The sequence below is a fragment of the Oratosquilla oratoria genome, chromosome 16 (genome assembly GCF_046742065.1).
Source record: "Oratosquilla oratoria isolate Oo_2021 chromosome 16, ASM4674206v1, whole genome shotgun sequence".
NCBI classification, from domain to species: Eukaryota; Metazoa; Arthropoda; class Malacostraca; order Stomatopoda; family Squillidae; genus Oratosquilla; species Oratosquilla oratoria.
Window position 1 is genome coordinate 148,262 of NC_134792.1, and position 19,658 is coordinate 167,919.

The following is a 19,658-nucleotide window of genomic DNA, read 5'->3' on the forward strand; positions in this document are numbered from 1 at the left end:
ATGGCAGATTTTAGTAGGATATATGAGAGTAAAAAAGTGGAAAGAAATGTGAGCAAAAGTAAGATGATGAGAAGTATAAGGGATGAAGGTGGCAGGGAGTTGGAGATGAGTTTAAAAGGTGAGAGGTTGGAGAAAGTGGATAACTTTAATTATTTAGGGTCACATGAAGTGGGAGGGAGTTAAATCATGTAGTAAAAAAAAAAAAAAAAAAAAAATGTGGGTGATGAAAAATGTCACAAGAATGCAAAAAGAAGATTGTATGAAGGGGTTATTGTGTCCACGCCACTGTATGGAGCAGAGATCTGGGACTTGAAGTAAGTAGGAAGGAGGAACCCAAATTTGTTTGATATTAAATATTTAGAAAGCATTGTAGGAGTTATGAGGATGAACTGAGAAAAAATATGGAGGTGAAATAGCGGGAGTGGAAAGAGAACTGGCAATTAGTGTAACCAGTATTTATGATACATACAAGCAATGGTGGTTTGCGGGTGAGGTAAAGTCTCTGGTGGACTTTCTTCGTTTCATCAAGAATATGATCTGGGATAACATTGTTGTACAATTAGGTCCTTGACCTAACACTCCTGGTGCCGGGCTTTGATCTCAGCACTGCCCTGGGGAATCTCCTGGGGAGTCCCCTTCTGCAGGCTCACGATCTGGGTAGATGTCTCTCTGTGATACAGCTGTCCGATAATAAAGGGGATTAGTGGGTTGCCATCTGTGAGACGTGTTAGTTATCAATTATAGGCATTGGTGTTGTTTCCGTTATATAGGGGTTAGTCGTATGGTTGATGGGCTTAGTTGGATATCGTGTATGTATGTTAACTTACAGTAATGTAATTGGGGTAGGTATGAGAAAGAGTTCAATGAGTCTGTCTGGTGACATTAGGTATCTTTGTGTGGCGACATTGTGGGGCATCCCGTTATGATCTGAGTCACATGTTTTGGGTTGGGAAAGTGATTGGGTTTGCAAAGATTACAGGTCTTGCTCAAGGCGAGTACCATTTGCATGTGTGTGGATCACGTGCGTGGTTTGTGATGGTTAGTAACGGTTACAGTTAGTGTTGATCAAAGAATACTGGGATATTTTGGATATATAGAAAGAACTAATGGGAAAGTTAACAAAACAAGTGAAGGGCGGAGGAGGATTGAGTAAATTTGAGGGGAAGATCAACACTGAGGTGCTGGACGGGATGTCCAATAGTCCAAGCACATAAGGCAAAGTTGAAGGCTTTGGCTTACTTACGTGGCTTCTGGCATAGGCTCCTCACCACATTCACCTTGAGCAGGTTGAAAAGAGTATTTGTGCGCAAGATGAATGTTTGTTGAGCAAGGAAGGGAGAGGGAAAATATTTTGTGAATGGATGAGAAATTGACACAGCCCAAAAGGATATTTTTCTTGTCTTCTCTGTAAATTCTCATGTGTGTGTGTGGGGGGGGTCGCCATGAAATAAAACGATAAATATAAACCAGTTTCAGCTGCCAGGACTTGCTGTTAAAGTGCTGTCTTGGTGGGATACAGGGAATACACCTTTATCTATAATGAACTAAGATGGAAGGGCCAACAAATGGGGTCTGGATGGATGAATGATGGGTATATTTTTTGACTCTGCCACCTACCTTGTAAGGGATACTGAGGAATACTGGGACCATTGTGGGGAATGAATAAATAAGTTACAATATTGAAGACTGAATAATAGTTTTGTTATAATAATTATTACCTTGAGTTTCATTAACTGATAGTTTACAGCTCTACAATGGTTGGGATTGGTCCTCTCGCCCTGTGATAGGTCTCTGTTGTGTTTGTGTGTGACAGCTTCTTCGTCATTGGCTTCTAGTAATAGGAGAATGGGTGCACATGCTGGTTGTCAGTCCTCTTATATGAAAAGCTGGAGGAAATACAGTTGAAATTGATACACAATGCTATCAAGCATTGGACGGCATTTTGTAGGACCACTGGCAGGCATCCGTCATTGGTTCATAGTAGTTGTATTAAAACAATTCTTTTATCGAAAGTATATCTTCTAGTTTGTGTGAGTTAAATTAATCTATGTGGATCCCCAGTTGGAATTTATTGAATATATCTAGGCCTTGCTCCAACTGTATGTGGTGCAAAGCAAATTTCAGGAGTGGTATTCCGTTGCTTTACACACTTTGGTAAAGGTTTATATTTTCCATTCCACATGTAATTCTATTTGACAATCAAATAGGTGAGCACTATTATGTATGCAACAGAAACGCGGGGGGATGTTTGGGATCTTTATTGCGACGTTAAGCGTACAGAAGAGAACCACAATAGGAGAGCTACATGCTCCCCGTAAGACAGACGGCTATAGACTGACGTGGGGGCAACGTCGTACTCCCTGCGTAGAAGGAAGGCGATGCCACGTCCTACATATTCAATCAATGAGGGCCTTGTGCCCGTAACAGAGTCCTTTAGTTCTTGTAACCCTATGGTGCCCTGCTCGTGTCGAACGCCAGGGCCCCTCATAGCACCATACCACAATCACAACTGTAATTATATACTTATCTATTTCACAGAACGTACAATGACCTATGGGGTGCGACCCAGAGCCACCTCACCCGGGTGTTGGAAAGTGAACAAGGAACTGAAGCTGCTTTCCATCATGATGTGAGCCTGTATAATTAATTTTTTCGTTAGACCACAGCAGAGATATCCTTTTTTTTTCTCAAAACTTGCATGCATTATTATTTGTTACCTTCACTTGTTGAAAGAAAGACCAAACCAGTGCTGCCATGAATTTAGTTCATATACAGAAAGTAGCTGTTCAGATCACAGTAGGAGTTTGTGGAAGTCAGAGCTTGCTGTTAGGATTTTATTTTCTATTTTTTCACATTCATGAATATCATACCATACTTTAACTTTCCATTGTCTTTATACCTACATAGTACGGAGCACTATACAAACCTGACCATAATTTTTTATTATACGAGGGTCGTTCCAAAAGCAATGCCTCCTATTTTTAACTCAAAAAGTTGAAGAACTACGAAGACGGGAGTGGCACCATTAAAACGAGCGACCTTTTGTGCTCCAGAATTTATTTTTCTACGTAGTCACTACCATTCTCAATGCACTTTTGCCAGCGATGAACGAGAGCCTTGATGCCTCAGTCGTAAAAGTCAGGGCCTGCCGAGGCGGTCCATTTTTTCACGGCTGCGATTACGGCGTTGTTGTCGGGGGAAACTCTGCCCACGTAATGCGTCCTTCAGAGGTCCGAACAAGTGGAAGTCTGACGGTGGCAGCACCGTCCAGCCGAACTTTGTCACACATTCCGCGGTCTTCAAACTTGTGTGTGGCCTGGCGTTGTCGTGTTGCAAACGGAATGTTTCCCTTTTCTCTGGCCTTACACGGGCAATCCGGGCCTTCAGCTTGGCCTACGTTTCAACGTAACGGTCAGAGTTGACAGTCGCCTCTGGTTTCAAGAAATCCAGGAGGATGACGCCTTTCCTGTCCCAGAAGACGGTGCACATCATTTTGCCTGCAGATGTCTGCGTCTTGAACTTCTTCTTTGCTGGGGAGTGTGAGTGGTGCCATTCCATCGACTGTCGTTTGGACTCCGGCTCGTAGTGGTAACACCACGTCTCGTCACCAGTGATGATGCGGTCCAAGAATCCGCCACCTTCGTCTTCGTACCGAAGGTGACGGATATCCCGTCGGTGGTCCTTTTGGTCCTGCGTGAGCATTCGTGGAACCCACCTAGCACACACTTTGTTGTATCCTAGGGATGACAACATCGTTTCCAGAGCACTGACACCCATATCCAACTCTACACGCATTCCATTCACCGTTATCCGCCGATCAGCACATCTCTGTCGCCTCTCTGAAATCGACGAACCCATCTCCTAACTGTGCTGACATAAACTGCATCGGCTTCGTAAACGTTCACCAGGCGCCGGTGAATGTTGATTGGTTCAATTTTTTCTGTATGGAGGAATTCAATGACGCATCTCTGCTTCTGACGCACGTCTATGACAGGGATTGCTTTCTTAGAGTGCCACACCATCAGTATCTGCAACAGAAAGAGGAAACTTTCAGGTCATGAGTGCATAAGTTCAGTCGTCACAACTATGCAATTTGCAATCCCCTCAGATCCCTTTGGGTGGAATAAAAAACAGGAGACATTACTTTTGGAACGACCCTCGTAGCAGGACTGGCATTCTGCATGTAGTGTAGAATTTAACTAAGTTTATTCTACTTAGATGTATACAAAGATAAATGATGTGGGTGTTCTTATGAGTCTAAATACTTAAGTTTACATAATCAATGAACAATGAAGTTTTGATAATGCTTTGGTATATATTATTCCGTACTGAGGTATTGATTGCATGTTGCTTGTTATCATGCAGTGGTTGTTGCATTGTAGCATGCTGTCAATATTTTAGGAAAATTTTTGGGACGCCCCTATGGGCTGAAGCCAACATGATCTATTTTAGAGTAAAATCTCTAATCACAGAGGAATGATGCTACTTTTATTCTACATCTGTCCCTTCTTTATGCTGTTCCCTTGAAACTGTCGTTTACCACTTCTGTGACTCTACGTCTCCCTGTGGTGGTGGAGGTGGAGGGCTAGGGATCCTGCTCACATTATGTTCATCCTATGAAAAAGTCAAGACATAAGAGGTTCTAGGAGAACTCCAACCGGAACCCTAAAATCTACGTCATTAAATGTGCGTGGTGGTAGTACAGATGAGAGCAAAAGGAGAGAGGCTGTGATATTGTTAAGCGAAATTAAGATGAAAGGGAGAGTGGTGGGGAGAGTATTGGGAGTGATGAGGAGACGAGGGAGAGAAGGAGTGTCTCTGTTTGTAAGTGATAAAGGAGAAGCACGTGGAGGAATAGAGGGAAGTGTCGTCAAGGTTAATGTGTGTGAAGGTGAAACTGGGATGGGAGATAAGGGTTTTTGTTAGTACATATTGACCTGGTACTGAGAAAAGTGAAGAGGAGAGGGAGGATTTTTTGATAATTTTAAATGAATGTTTAGAGAATTTTAGGAGGGATGTCAATGAAGTAGTGTTTGGGGATCTGAATGCTAGGGTTGGGGGGTAAGCCAATAGATGGAGTGTAGCGGAGGTAAGGTGCTACGTTGTAATTCAATGTAGCGGCGTAAGGTGCTACGTGGTAATTCACTCTATTCGAATTTTTCTCCTTTATTAATAAATTATAACACAGTTTCTGTACACAATTCTTCACTAGGGCACGTCACACACCGACTGCTCCTTGACTCGTGCAGTCCGGTTTTGTCTTCCGGAAATGCTGAGTCTGCTGAATTTTGAGGTGCTCTCAGTCACCTTGTCAAGATTTTTAGTCGGAGTGTTTGGCCCTTTACAAGTTTATTCTTGGTTCATAATTACTACCTATATCCCATTCTACAATACATAATATATCCAGGGGGGAAGGGTTGATTACTATTGTGTTGCCGTGTGTTATTCCGAATTGGCGATTGACTGCATCTATTGGTGTGTGTTCGTGTGTCTGTGTGTGAGTCCGCCTCTGTGCGCTTGCTAAATTGCTGATTCGGCAGTCGCCGCACTGTGGCTCGGAGCGGAAGTGTGGCGCCACGATGTCTGGGTGAATGTGACGTTGCCCGCATGGTGCATGGGAACGTGGTGATGTGGTTAATGTGGTGTATACATATCGCCCTCCCCCTGGGGTTAGGTGGCACCCGGCACCTAATGGTACATGGTTAACAAATATAATATATATATATATATATATATATATATAGTTATATAGTCAGAGACACAAAATCTTTGGGTGGTTATATGTGGAGAAGGGTGTGTGTGATGTTGAATTGATTATGAGGGTTCCAAGAGGACATGTTGAACAAGAAATAATGGGTATGTGATGTTGTGTCTCTTAATGGGGAATAAGGTTGTGTTTCACCAGTATTTATATATATTTTCAATTTTTATCAATGAGTTTGTGTGACACTTATATATCATTTCTGAGAAACTCTTATCTGTGAGTTTGTATGGCACTATCTGTGTTTTCTGAGAAACTCTTATCTGTGAGTTTGTATGGCACTGTAGTATGTTAAGATATTGGTGAGACACAAGGTAAAACTTATCCTAGGTTTACAGCAATTTGGGAAATTCTTTTTCAAGCACTTATTTCATGCAAAAGTACTTTGTTATTATTATTATCATAAAAATTATGATTAAGGTTGAGAGGGCAGTGGAGGCATAGGTAAGATTTTATAGTGTAGATCTAAAGAGTATATCAAGGGTAGTTGATTTGTTTAGGAGACGTACCATGTCTATCTCATTTGGGAGGATGGTATCGGGGATCTTAGGGAGGGGTGGGAGTATTAGTTGGGTTATGGGACCTAGATTGTGGGTGGTGTTTAGAGTGCCTTGGTAGTGGAGTTGGTTAGGTAGGAGCATTGAGTCCATCATATAGATGTGACAGGTGTCTGGTAGGGTGATAGAGCCGTTGATCTTATGATGGGAGGGTGGTTTGTGTAGGCATATTACGGATACTATTGTGGGGTGGGGAAGAAATATGAAGTGTTTATTTCCTACGTGGATGTGGTGTATTTGAGTGTTGTCCGAAAAGCGAAAGTCGCATGTCTCGGAAAGGTTGACTTTGGGTGTTGTGAGTTCTGAGAGGCAAGGTTGGGATTTGGTTAGTTGGAAATGGAATGGGTAAGCTGGGCAGATATAGAAGTTTGGACGTGCTGTCTTGCAGGTTGCCATGGTTTCTGGGGAGGTAAGGGTTATCCATTGTCCATCAGTTGATTTTAGGATGGTGGAGGTTGGCAGGTTGAGGGTCATGGTGCGGTTTTGGTAAGGGTAGGGAAAGGGGTAAATTTCCCAAAGGGAGGATCTCTTGATCGGGTCCATAGGTATGTGGATAAGAATAGATTCTTGAAAGATAGTTAATGCTAGGATGGGGTAGTAGTAGTGGTTGCATCCTGTGGATGGAGTTTTTGTTTTAGTGATTAAGGATATGTATATCTGACTCTCGCTAAGGTTATAGTGGTCGGAAGGAAGTAGAGAAGGTTTGATAGATATGCGGAAAGAAGTTCTTATTGTAATGTTGGCCATTTTAACCTCCACTGAGGAATGCATGACGTCCTGCATCTTCAGGGGCGAGAGCTAAAGTGTATGTTTTAGTTGCGTTGACGTAGTGTCATGTGATGGGAATTTCGCTTGGTTGGGTTATTTGTTAGTCTGGTGGGTGGGTTCTGGTTGGGAGGTGGGGTTGCGTTTAGGTTAAGTTTGACTTTTCTTAATTTCTCTCCGTGTATGGTTACGGTTGTGTGATCGGAAGGGTCCGTTAATAGGAAAACATTGTTGGGGAGTGAGGTTGTGACTGTGAAGGGGCCTAGGAACTTGGGTTTGAGTTTGTTAGTTCTATTAGAGTCTCTGACCATGACTGTGTCTCCAAGTGTTATGTTGAGTGGAGATGATCGTTTGTGTTGTTTGGTTTTGGTTTTTTTCTTGGGCTGCTTTGAGGTTTTCTCTGACCTGTTTGTATATACTTTGCATGCCTCTTTTTAGGCATTGTGTAAGGTTTTCTAGGTTGTATAAGGGGGGTGGGGGTTGGTTAAAGATTTGGTAGGGTAGCCGCATTCTTTGGCCAAATATGATCTGATGGGGTGAGATCTGTGTTGCGGAGTTGAGGGGGCTGTTGATACTGGCTTGTAGCGGGGGTAGCAAATCTTCCCAACTATCCAAAAGATCGTTGGCCAAAGGTCTGAGGATTTCAAGCACTTTTCTATTAGTGCGTTCTACTAGTCCATTCCCTTGTGGATGGTAGGCAGTGGCGAAGGTTTGATTTATGTTGTATAAATGTGCTATTTCGCGCATTACTTCGTTCTTGAATTCAGAACCGTTATCAGACAGCATTTGTCTTGGTATATTATACCTGCAGAATATGTTGTTAACCAATGCTTTGGCCACAGTCTCTACTGTTTTGTCTTGTAGTGGAACTAGGATTGTGTATTTTGACAGATAGTCGACTGCCGTGAGTACATAATTGGAACCTTGATGGCTCGTTGGCATTTTAAGTAGGTCAATGCCAAGTGTTTCCCATGGTTCAGCAGGGAGTGGGATGTCTTTGATATTGAGTTGTTTGGGGTCAGGTCCTCTGAATTGGTTGCAAGTGACACATGAGTCTATATGTGTGGTTATGTCTTTTTTCATATGTGTCCAAAAATATGAATGCCTAGCAGTAGTCAGTGTCTTATCCCTGCCTGAGTGGCCTCCCATTGCGCTGTCGTGCAATATGTGTAGGACCTTGGGAACTGGGGCTTTGGGGATGACAGTAACTTCTCTGTCGTTAGTGGTTCTCCTTATGATTCCGTCGACCAGTTTGAGTTCCTCTATAGGGACAGGTGGTCGGGACTGTAAGGGTGTTCTTGAAAGTAGATGTTGTTTTACTTTAGACCATGTCGGGTCTTTGTCTGTTTCTTCTCTAAGGTCTTGCATAGGAATACAGGTTGTTTTTGTTAAGGTTGATATGTGAATTTGTCTGCTTAGTGAGTCTGCTACTACGTTAGCTTTTCCAGCTAAGTATGTGATTTTAGGGTCAAAGTCTAGTAAGGTGGTTTTCCACCTAGCAATTCTGCCATGTAGGTCTTTAGAGTTAAAGAGGTAGACTAGGGGTTGGTGGTCTGTAAAGATGTTTATCTTGTATCCTAGTATGAGATATTTGAAATGTTTTAAACCCCATATCAATGCAAGTCCTTCTTTGTGGGTTGTTGAATAATTACTTTCAGGCTTATTTAGTACTTTACTTGCGTATGCAATGGGGTGCTCTTTCCCGTTTTCATCCTTTTGTTGTAGAACTGCGCCTATTCCTTTAGAGGAGGCGTCGGTGTAAAGAAGGAATTCTTTCTTCATGTCAGGAAAGGCTAGGACAGGAGTTGTGGTAAGAGCATGTTTAAGGGTGTCGAAGCTTGTCTGTTCCGCTTCAGACCATTTGAATGTCTCGCCTTTTCTTGTGAATTTGGTGAGAGGGGATGCTATGTGTGCAAAATTTTGTATGAAGTGTCTATAGTATGAGGCTAGTCCTACGAAACTTCTTGTTTCATCTGCGTTTCTGGGGGTTGGGAAATTTGCTATGGCATTTATTTTGTCTGTGGTGGTATGGATGCCTTGGGTGTCTACCTTATGGCCTAGGAAGGTGAGTTCCGTCTGTAGGAATTTGCACTTTCCTAGTTGGATTTTCAATCCCGTGCTTTTTAGTCTTTTTAAGATAATCTCTAGTATATGGAGGTGGTCAGTTTGTGTGGGGCTATAGATGATGAGGTCGTCTAAGTAGACGAATAATGAGATTCCTATCATATCGCTGAAAATGCGATTCATTAATCTCTGTTGGGTTGAGGGGGCATTCTTAAGGCCAAAGGGCATGTGCTCGAAGTGGAAATGTCCCTTATCTGTGGAGAATGCAGTTACGGGTTTTGATTCATCTGTCAGTTCCACTTGCCAGAAGGCTGACTTAAGGTCAATTGTGGAAAACACAGAATTCCCGTTTCCTATAGATTGCAAGACATCTTGCATGGCAGGTAGTGGGTGTGGGTCAGATTGAGTTAGGTGATTGATTTTCCTAAAATCTACAACAGGGCGTAGAGTTCCGTCTTTCTTGGGGACTAGGAAGAGGGGACTGTTCCAAGGGGAATCTGAGTGAGAAATTACACCTTGGTGTAACATATCATGCACACTGTTGTTTACTTGTGTTTTCCTACTGTGGGGTATGCGGTAAGCGGGGGTGTATGAGGGGGTGGTGTTGGGGGGGATTTGGATGTGGTGTTTAGTTATATCACATTTGCCTAGAGGTTCGCCTTCTAAGGCGATAGCCGATCTATTCCTTTGGAGGAGGTTTAGTAGCTTGTTACGTATCTCTTCGTTGGCTGATGTTGTTATTTGGTTGGGGTGGATAGGGGTGAGGTTTTGTGTTTGTCCTACAGTGTTGATGTGTTGTGGGAGTGGTTCTTGGATTGGGGAATTATGGAGGTGGACTGAACAAATGTTTGTGTTCTTTCTGATTTTGCGGTGTTGGTCGGAGAGATTTGTTAACATAGCTAGGGTGTGTTTATTTTCTGACACTAAATCCCATGAAGGTTCGAGGGATATGTTGTTAACTCTTGACGTATCTGGGTCAATTATGACATCCTGATGTTCGATTGCTCCGGGTATATAAAGTGGGACTGTTATTGAATGTCTAGGGGGTATGATGACTGTGTTAGACATCAGTGCCTTTGAGGTGACATAAGGTGGTGGACGGAATGAGTAGCTCTTAGTTGGAGTGGGGTTATTTAAGCCAGATAGACATGAAAGAGGTTGTGTGTCTGGATCGGGTGTTTCAGGGATTTTGGAGTTGTCATTTTCATCTCGGAAGGATATTTTGTTGGTATCTAAGTTGATGATGGACTTCCATTCTCGTAGGGACTTTAAACCTATTATCCCTTGGTGGTCGAGACTCCATGCATCTGCTAAGTGGAAGGATGTGAGGCCTACCTTAGATTTGTTAATTTATATATCTAAGTCTATCATATCATGAAGTGATATGGTACTTCCTTCTATCAGTAGGCTTTCTGTGTTGGAGTACTGGATTTGGGGTGGGTCATTAAGTGATTATTAGAGAGCTCTGGGGATGAGGTTCAGGTTTGTGCCTGTATCAACCATCATGTCAACACTGATTTGATCTAGTGTTACCTTTAGAGTGATATAGTTGTGGGGTGGGTCGGACGTTCCTATGGTGGTCTGGTGCGTGAGGCTGGTACACGTTCCCCCAATCGGTGTTGAGTTGTGTGTGTTGAGTTTGACGTTCTGTGGGAGTACGGTGTTTGTTGTGATGCCGTAACTGGTCTGTTTGTTCTCTGATGAGGATGTGGTTGTGATCTTTGTTGAGAGCATTCCTCGTTGGAGTGAGTTGTGGTTTTGTGTAGGTTGCAGTATTTACCTGGCCGTGTTGGTCTTGATATGTTGAGTGGTGTGGGGGGGGTGCGTGGGTGATTGGTTTTGTTGTTGGGCTCTACATTGGGAATCTGTGTGGGAGGTAGTTCCATGAACTGAGCAAGGGGTAGTGCGGTGTTGTGTCTGTGGTTGTTGGTGTTGCTGTGCTCTACATTGGGCATCTGTGTGAGTCGTTGTTCCATGAACTGAGCAAGGGGTAGTGCGGTTTTGTGCTTGTATTTGTTGTTTTTGTGTGCAGTCTCTGGTGTTGTGAGCTGTTGAAAGATGGTAGGAACACCAGGTTGATGGTTGTGCTGTATTGGGGCTAGGGGCCTGGTGTGACTGAAGGCTATTTAGTCTAGCATAATGGTGCTGGTCGGAGAGGGAAATGTTGCAAGCGTTGGTGATATCTAAGATATAATTATAAGCTAATGGGTTTCTGGTGTTTAAATCCCTTCTAGCTGCTTCTTTTTGACACTTTGGTGGGAGTTGGGAAAGATAAAGGCCTATCTCTAGTAATGTGTATAGGTTTTCTAATGTCATTGCTTTTTTTTCCTGAGATGTTTGTGAAGGTCCAAGGGCTTTGGTTTTCTAGATTTTCCCTAATTTCTTTTATTGCATTGGCAACATTGTCTTTGATGTTAGTCTGTTTTTGAGTTCTAGTGTTGTTTAGAAATGTGAGGAGAAAGTTAATGTTGTTTGTTTGTTTGTTCTGAAAGACATTAAACAGATGGGATTTGTATTCATTGTATGTGATTCCACCAGCAATAAGGTTATCAAGCATTCGAGCCGTGGATCTATGCTCATCTGAGGCTTGTATATTCTGGCGGCATAGATTTATCTTCTCTAAGTTAGAGTAGTTAGGATTTTTAGAGAAAAAAAGGTCACATGCCGTTAGGAAGTCAGTGATGGAGAGTCCGCTAGTTTGAGAGAAGGTGGGGATTTTGGTTAGAGGGGAGATAGTCTGGTAGTTATTGACTATTGTAGGTTGGTGTTGGGATGTATGTGGGTTGGTTGGTAGTTGGGTTGGGTGGGGATGTTGTGATGGGAGTTGTGGGTGAGGATGTTGTGATGGGAGTTGTGGGTGAGGATGTTGCGATGGATTTGGGTAGGGGTTTGAGGTGAAGGATGTTTGGCTTGACGTTTGGTGTGGAGAAGGGCAGGCTAAGTTCTCGTATACATGGGTTGTGGGGTTTGGGGGTTGTTGTTGGGGGTCTACATGAGGGGCAACTTGGAGTTGTGGTGAGGTGTGGGGGAGGGGGTTGAGGGGTAAGAGTGGTTGGTTTGCGTCAAGCAGTTCTTCGTGGAATGGGACATATTCTAAGTGTGGGTTGTCAACGTTATTCTCGGGAATAATTGTAGAATCTACTTTAGGTGTGGAATGATCGATGTCACTGGGGGGTTTCTTTTCTTTCGATTGAGAAAGGAATGAATCAATTAAATTCTTGACTTTGGATCTCGCTCCTGAAGCCATGTTAGTGTCTAACTAGGGATGCATGCATTACCTAAAAGATAGTGTGTTATAGTTAGATAAGGGGAGAGATATAAGTCATCAATGGGTAATATATAGAATATTATAATAAAAATGTGTATAATGCAAACAAGAATCACTTAACTGATAAAATGCATATCAAAATGATACAATGTATGTAAAACAGGGTAATAATAATGTCATAAAATTGTAAATATACATAAAAGGGTAATATGAAAGTTCTTGTAGGTACAATATATATAACAAGGTCATAGTGAAATCTATAAAAATTAATGCATGTACAATTATATTATATAGCACTGTTACCTTGGACACTCAAAGTTGTAAGTGTAGACAGCTGTGTAGTTACCGTTAGGTGGGGCTGTCGCTGTCCGTAGATTGGTTTGTTTTGACGGTGGGCAATTACCTCCAGGTGAGGCTGCTTGTGGTTGGGTACATCTAGACGTATGAAGTCTAGGTGTATGGTGCTCGCATGGAATGGGAGAGAAAGCGAGTATCAGGGGGATTTCAGGGGTAGACGGGAATTATTAATATAATAAAATGGTATGAAGGGTGGATAGGAATTACAATATTTACCTTGATATGGGTTTTAGGTGGTTGGAGTCGGTTGCGACGATTGCCCGGAATTGTGTACTTGGTGTTATGGTGCTTGAATGGTGATAGAGTTGACAGATTCTTCTATTCTGACAGAGGTGTCACTGTAGACATCTGTCTACAGAGACTATGGTAGTTTTCTGCCACCAGGTGGTTTATAATCGAAAGCCTTCGATTTCACCACCGATTCTAAGATTGATGCAATCTTAGAATTCAGACTGTCGTCTCGAAGGGAGTGGTTGGTGTGTATACGTCTCATATACATGTGAGTATATCAATAAGTCATATAACCCACTCACCTCCACTCACCCCCCACTCAACCGCCTGCACCACACTATCCCGACGGCCAGGCGCCAAAAGCTCGCTGAGCTAAGCGCTCCTCTCAAACTTGCCGACTCAACACTTCGTGCTCGTGTGACTGGCACTCCCAAGCACCAAACGACTACACACACACACACACGAACACACGCGATCAATCTAGTGTATCCGTGCGTAGGGTTCCCAGGGCCCAGCTGGACACATCAAACAGTATGTCTTATTTTCTTCACTTTATTTCCTTGAATTTAACAGTCTTATTACACCTTAACATCACCACTAACAGTATTCAAGTACATCACCGACCCGCTCTTTCGGCCGTGCGTCTCGGTTTTGTTCAGAAATACGCTGACGCATACAATAGGTCGGATGCCGACGATGGTGCTTACATGATTATTAACGGGAGCCTATAGTTTCTTACAACCTAATTCTTATGTTTACGTATAGGTACATCTCTAAACTTATTATATATGTGTATCCAAAGGGGAGAAGCTCGTTGTTATGTTGTTTTTCGTAATTGCCATGCCTGGCGGTGGACTGCACTTATAAGTGTGCGTTCGTGTGTGTGTGTCTGCTGTCCGTTGTCGCGAAGCTAAAGGATTGATGTGTCAGGGACTTGTGCATCCCACTGGGCCTCGTGATGCTGAGTTGGCGTTTGATGCTTGTGGTGGACAGTGAGTGAGGAAGTGGGTCATATGACTGGGGTTATATTACTCGTCTTTTATAAGTGGTGTATACATATCGCTCTCCCCCTGGGGTTAGGTGGCTCCCGGCACCTAGGTTACATGGTTTACAAAAGTATTCATATGGGTAATACATCGAGAAAAAATTCAGAGACACAAAATCCTGTGGGATTAAAATGTGAAGATGGGGGGGGTGTTGTGTTGTTGAAGTGAATCTGAGGTCCCAAGGGGGATCATGAACTGTAATTAAGGGTAGCGATGTTGTGTCTCAGAAGTGTAACGTTGTGTCTCACCAGATTACATGTTATATTAAATATCATATGAAGGTTTGACTATATATTTGATAACACTGTTGAAATCACTTTCTAAATGTTATGGTTTTCATGGTTTAACACTATCACTGTGGGGGGGGTGTCATTTTCTAAACACTGTTCTATGGTCAGTTTGGTGTGTCACATCACTTTCTAACTGTTATGGCGTTCATGTGTTTTAGTACCAACACTGTAGGGAATGTCATTGTCCAACCCAGTTCTATGGGTAGTGTGGTGTGACACATCGCACTTGTTGGCAATCACAATAGATATATATATGGTTTCCCGTAAAGAATATTATAATATTCATGAACGTGGGTGAGACACAGCATAAACTTAATCTAGGTTTACAGTAAATCGGGAATGGGAGTTGAAAGGTTATGGAAGGTTTTACTTCGTGCAACAGAATATGATTATTATTATTGTGATGAAAAGAAAGACTAGGAGTGAGAGGGTTGTAGAGATTTTCATCTGTGGAAAAAGGGGCAGTGTCTGAATGACTAAGGATATGTTTATCTGACTCTCGCTAAGGTTATATTGGTCGGAAGGAAGTAGAGAAGTTTCAATAGATATGCGGAAAGGAGTTCTTATTGGAAATGGGCCATTTTAACCTCCACTGATAGATACATGACGTCCTGCATCTTCAGGGGCGAGAGCTAGAGTGCATGTTTAGTTGCGTCGACGCAGAGTCATGGGATGAGACTTGCGTTTTGGTGATTGGTGTGTGTCTGTGGTAGGTGGGTTGTGGATGGGAGGTGAGATTGGGTCGAGGTTCAGTTTGACCTTTCTCAACTTCTCTCCATGTATGGTGAAGGTGGTGTGATCGGAAGGATCTGTTAGTAGGAAAACATTGTTAGGGAGTGAACTTGTGACTGTGAAGGGGCCTAGGAATTTGGGTTTGAGTTTGTTTGTCCTACTTGAGTCTTTTACCATGACTGAGTCACCAAGTGCTATGTCAAGTGGAATTGACCGTTTGTGTTGTTTTGTCTTTGTCTTCTCCTGGGCTTCTTTCAGGTTTGCTCTAACTTGTTTGTAAATGGTTTGCATACCTCTTTTGATGCAGTGTGCGAGGTTTTCTAGGTTGTATAGGGGTGGGGGTTGGTTGGTTGAATATTTGGTAGGGTAGGCGCATTGGTTGGCCGAAAATGATCTCATGTGGGGACATCTTTGTTGTGGAATTGACTGTGCTATTGATACTGGCTTGTACCTGTGGTAGCCAATCTTCCCAACTGTCCATGAGGTCGTTGACCAAGGGTCTGAGAATCTCTAGGACCTTGCGATTTGTTCGCTCAGTCAGACCGTTTCCCTGTGGGTGGTATGCAGTGGCAAATGTTTGGTCAATGTTGTACAGGTGTGCTATTTCGCGCATCACCTGATTTTTAAATTCTGAGCCATTGTCAGATAACATTGTGTGTGGTATGTTGTATCTACAAAAGATATTGTTGACTAGGGCTTTGGCTACAGTCTCTGCTGTGAGTACATAGTTGGAACCTTGATGGCTCGTTGGCATTTTCAGTAGGTCAATGCCAAGTGTTTCCCATGGCTCAGCAGGGAGTGGGATGTCTTTAATGTGTATTTGTTTCGGGTCAGGGCCTCTGAATTGGTTACAAGTTACACAAGAATCTATGTGTGTGGTTATATCTCTTTTCATGTTAAGCCAGTAGTATGTGTGCCTAGCAGTGTTTAGTGTCTTATCTCTGCCCGAGTGGCCTCCCATTGCACTGTCGTGCAATATGTGTAGGACCTTGGGGACAAGGGCTCTGGGGATAACAGTAACCTCTCTTGTGTTAATGGTTCTCCTTATGACTCCGTCGACCAGTTTGAGTTCCTCAATAGGGACAGGTGGTCGGGAGTGTAAGGGGGTTTGTGAAATGAGATGTTGTTTTATTGGGGACCATATTGGGTCACTGTCTGTTTCATCCCTAAGTTCTCGCATGGGTATGTATGTGGTTTGGGTGACAGGGTTGATGTGGTTTTGTCTGCTCAAGGAATCTGCCACTACATTAGCTTTTCCGGCTAAGTATGTTATCTTGGGATCAAAGTCTAGTAAGGTGGTTTTCCATCTAGCAATTCTCCCGTGGAGGTCTTTTGTGTTGAAAAGGTAAACTAGGGGTTGGTGGTCTGTAAAGATGTTTATATTGTACCCTAGAATGAGATGTTTAAAATGTTTGAGTGCCCAAACGATAGCTAACCCTTCTTTGTGTGTTGTGGAGTAATTACTTTCAGCCTTGTTGAGGACTCTACTTGCGTAGGCTATGGGGTGCTCTTTGCCATTGTCGTCTTTTTGTTGTAAGACTGCGCCTATTCCTACAGAGGAGGCGTCTGTGTAAAGAAGGAATTCCTTCTTCATGTCAGGGAAAACTAGTACAGGGGCTGTGGTGAGTGCGTGTTTGAGAGTGTCGAAACTTTGCTGTTCTGCTTCTGACCATTGAAATGGCTCGCCTTTCCTTGTGAATTTGGTCAGAGGGGAAGCGATATCAGCAAAGTTTCGGATAAAGTGTCTGTAGTATGATGCAAGACCTATGAAGCTTCTAGTTTGGGTTGTGTCTTTGGGTGTTGGGAATTTGTTTATAGCTTCTATCTTGTCTGTGTTGGTATGGATACCTCTGGCATCTACCTTATGTCCTAGGAAGGTGAGTTCCGTCTGTAGGAATTTACACTTTCCTAGTTGGACTTTTAATCCAGTGTTTTTCCTTTTTGGATCTTGACAGGACGCTATGCATCTTTTGAATGACTTTACTTCTCGTTCCAGTCGCCATGTTTGTCGAAGTATGTATTAGTTAATAGTATGTATTAGTCAATAGTTAGGTTTGATTTGTAGTCTAAGAAAAAATAGTTAAAATAGGAATAATAGGTATATAGTAACTAAGGGTAATATGTTATGCTTAAATAAGGGAGGGGGGGTTATGGGATGTCAACATTTGTATATGGGTTACATATAAGAACATATAAATATAAATGGTAAAAATGTAATTATGACAATAATAATCATGGGTTATATATTGTGCAAATTATAGTATAATAATAATTATATGTGTACATATATAGCTGGTTAACAGTAGTAATTGTGAAAGGTAAGTTACATTTATAAAAATGTCTAAGTTCTATGTAGAATATAAATGGGTGGTACGTAGTGAAAGCAATTAACGGTTATTGTATATATAAATATATATATAGTTTAGACAAGAATTACTTAACTGTAAGAATACATATGAATGTGATATTATGTAATAGTCAAATCTAGTAAAGTTATTGCATATCTATAAATATGAAATGGTATTAGGAATATGTGAAATTGGTATTTGATTTATATATATATATATATATATATATATATATATATATATATATATATATATATATATATATATATATATATATGTATGTATATAGGATATACGTTGTAAAAGGTTATAGAAAATATTGTGAAGAAGAATTATTTGATATTGGCAAAAAATTATGTGATTATAATAGTTATTGAGAGATATATTTAAAATACAGTATTTTTAAATAATAAATTGGTACAGTATAAGATGGAAGTATGCAAAAATGATTTTAACTTAGTTGTGTAACTTAATTAAGTAGCTTAGTTTTATAATAAGATAATGTTGTTGAATTATTAAATCACTATAGGTCCATATGTTATATTTATGTAATCATAGGGTACCTTTATGGGTATATTCCTGGTTATCGATAATTATATCGATATGCTTCCGGTCCGTCAGGTGTGGCTGTGGCGGTCCGTAGACTTGTTTGTAGTTACGCGTTGGGAGGGGCGTAACGTCACCATATAAATAGGGTACTGGGGAGAGATGAGCGGTGTGTGGAAATATCTCTTGATGAGGGTAGTGCCTCGTAGATGTTCTCGTAAAAAAAGAAGACAGGCAGTATCAGGGATGGAGAGTGATGGATAATGTATTGTGTATTATCACGGGATATATTGGAATTAAGTGGAAGTAAGTTGAGGAAATTTGTTATGTTACCTGTAGTCAGTAGGTTGACGGTAGATGGGTCGGTGGTAGCGTACTAGAATAACACTGGGTGATTCAGGTTGTGTGCGTCTGGGAGGGAACGGTTGGTGTGAAGAGGTCGAGTATTCGCTTGGACTCTGGCAGAGGGAGCGGTTGGAACTGGGAGGTGTAGTCGTATTGGTTTCGCCGGCTCGAATGGAGTCGTGTGGCGTGGGGGACTTACTCAGACGTGTTTGCTTGGAGACAGGCGATTCTCTTCGGAGATGTGGGGGGGGGGGGTACTGTGGCTGCCACCATTCGTTTGGATGTATCCGTGCGTAGGGTTCCCAGGGCCCAGCTGGACACATCAAACAGTATGTCTTATTTTCTTCACTTTATTTCCTTGAATTTAACAGTCTTATTACACCTTAACATCACCACTAACAGTATTCAAGTACATCACCGACCCGCTCTTTCGGCCGTGCGTCTCGGTTTTGTTCAGAAATACGCTGACGCATACAATAGGTCGGATGCCGACGATGGTGCTTACATGATGATTAACGGGAGCCTATAGTTTCTTACAACCTAATTCTTATGTTTACGTATAGGTACAGCTACGCAGAAAACTATCGTTAGTAGGGGTGTCGAAACATTCGCTAATGAACATAACCTTATGATACCGAAGGGTTGGTATTTCTGGGGTTCAAATTGTTCGAATTCCTTCTGAATGAATATGAATCGAATAATAGTTCCGGAGTTCATATGGATTCACTATGACATGATAATCTTATTTCCGATGGAGACTTCAACTTGTCTCAAATAGTTTCGTTGTTTTGTGTCAAAATGATTAGCGTGATTTACTAACGATAGTTTTCTGTGCAGCTGTACATCTCTAAACTTATTATATATGTGTATCCAAAGGGGAGAAGCTCGTTGTTATGTTGTTTTTCGTAATTGCCATGCCTGGCGGTGGACTACACTTATAAGTGTGCGTTCGTGTGTGTGTGTCTGCTGGCCGTTGTCGCGAAGCTAAAGGATTGATGTGTCAGGGACTTGTGCATCCCACTGGGCCTCGTGATGCTGAGTTGGCGTTTGATGCTTGTGGTGGACAGTGAGTGAGGAAGTGGGTCATATGACTGGGGTTATATTACTCGTCTTTTATAAGTGGTGTATACATCTAGTAGCCATCCAGTACTGACATACGATATTACGTATACTGACGGTCCTCCCTTGGATATATAATTAATATGTATGGTAGTAGACATCAATACGTAATTAATGCAGTTGCCCCACCCATGTGGGACAACAGACTAACAAGAGATTATTGTTAAGATCACGATTAAAGGCAACTCAAGAACTTGTCCATTCGGCACTTCCGGAGAGGAAAACTCTC

General features: G+C 42.1%; 1 protein-coding gene across 1 annotated transcript in view; it reads left to right on the forward strand.

Moving 5' to 3' along the window:
• The window catches only part of LOC143034100 (IQ and AAA domain-containing protein 1-like), a 118,552-nt gene continuing 98,894 nt past the window's right edge, over positions 1-19,658 (forward strand). Inside the window, exons 1-3 of the mRNA XM_076200043.1 lie at positions 1-118; positions 299-314; positions 2,539-2,629. Coding sequence (XP_076056158.1) covers positions 1-118; positions 299-314; positions 2,539-2,629 — 225 coding nt within the window. The remainder of the gene's footprint in view (positions 119-298; positions 315-2,538; positions 2,630-19,658) is intronic.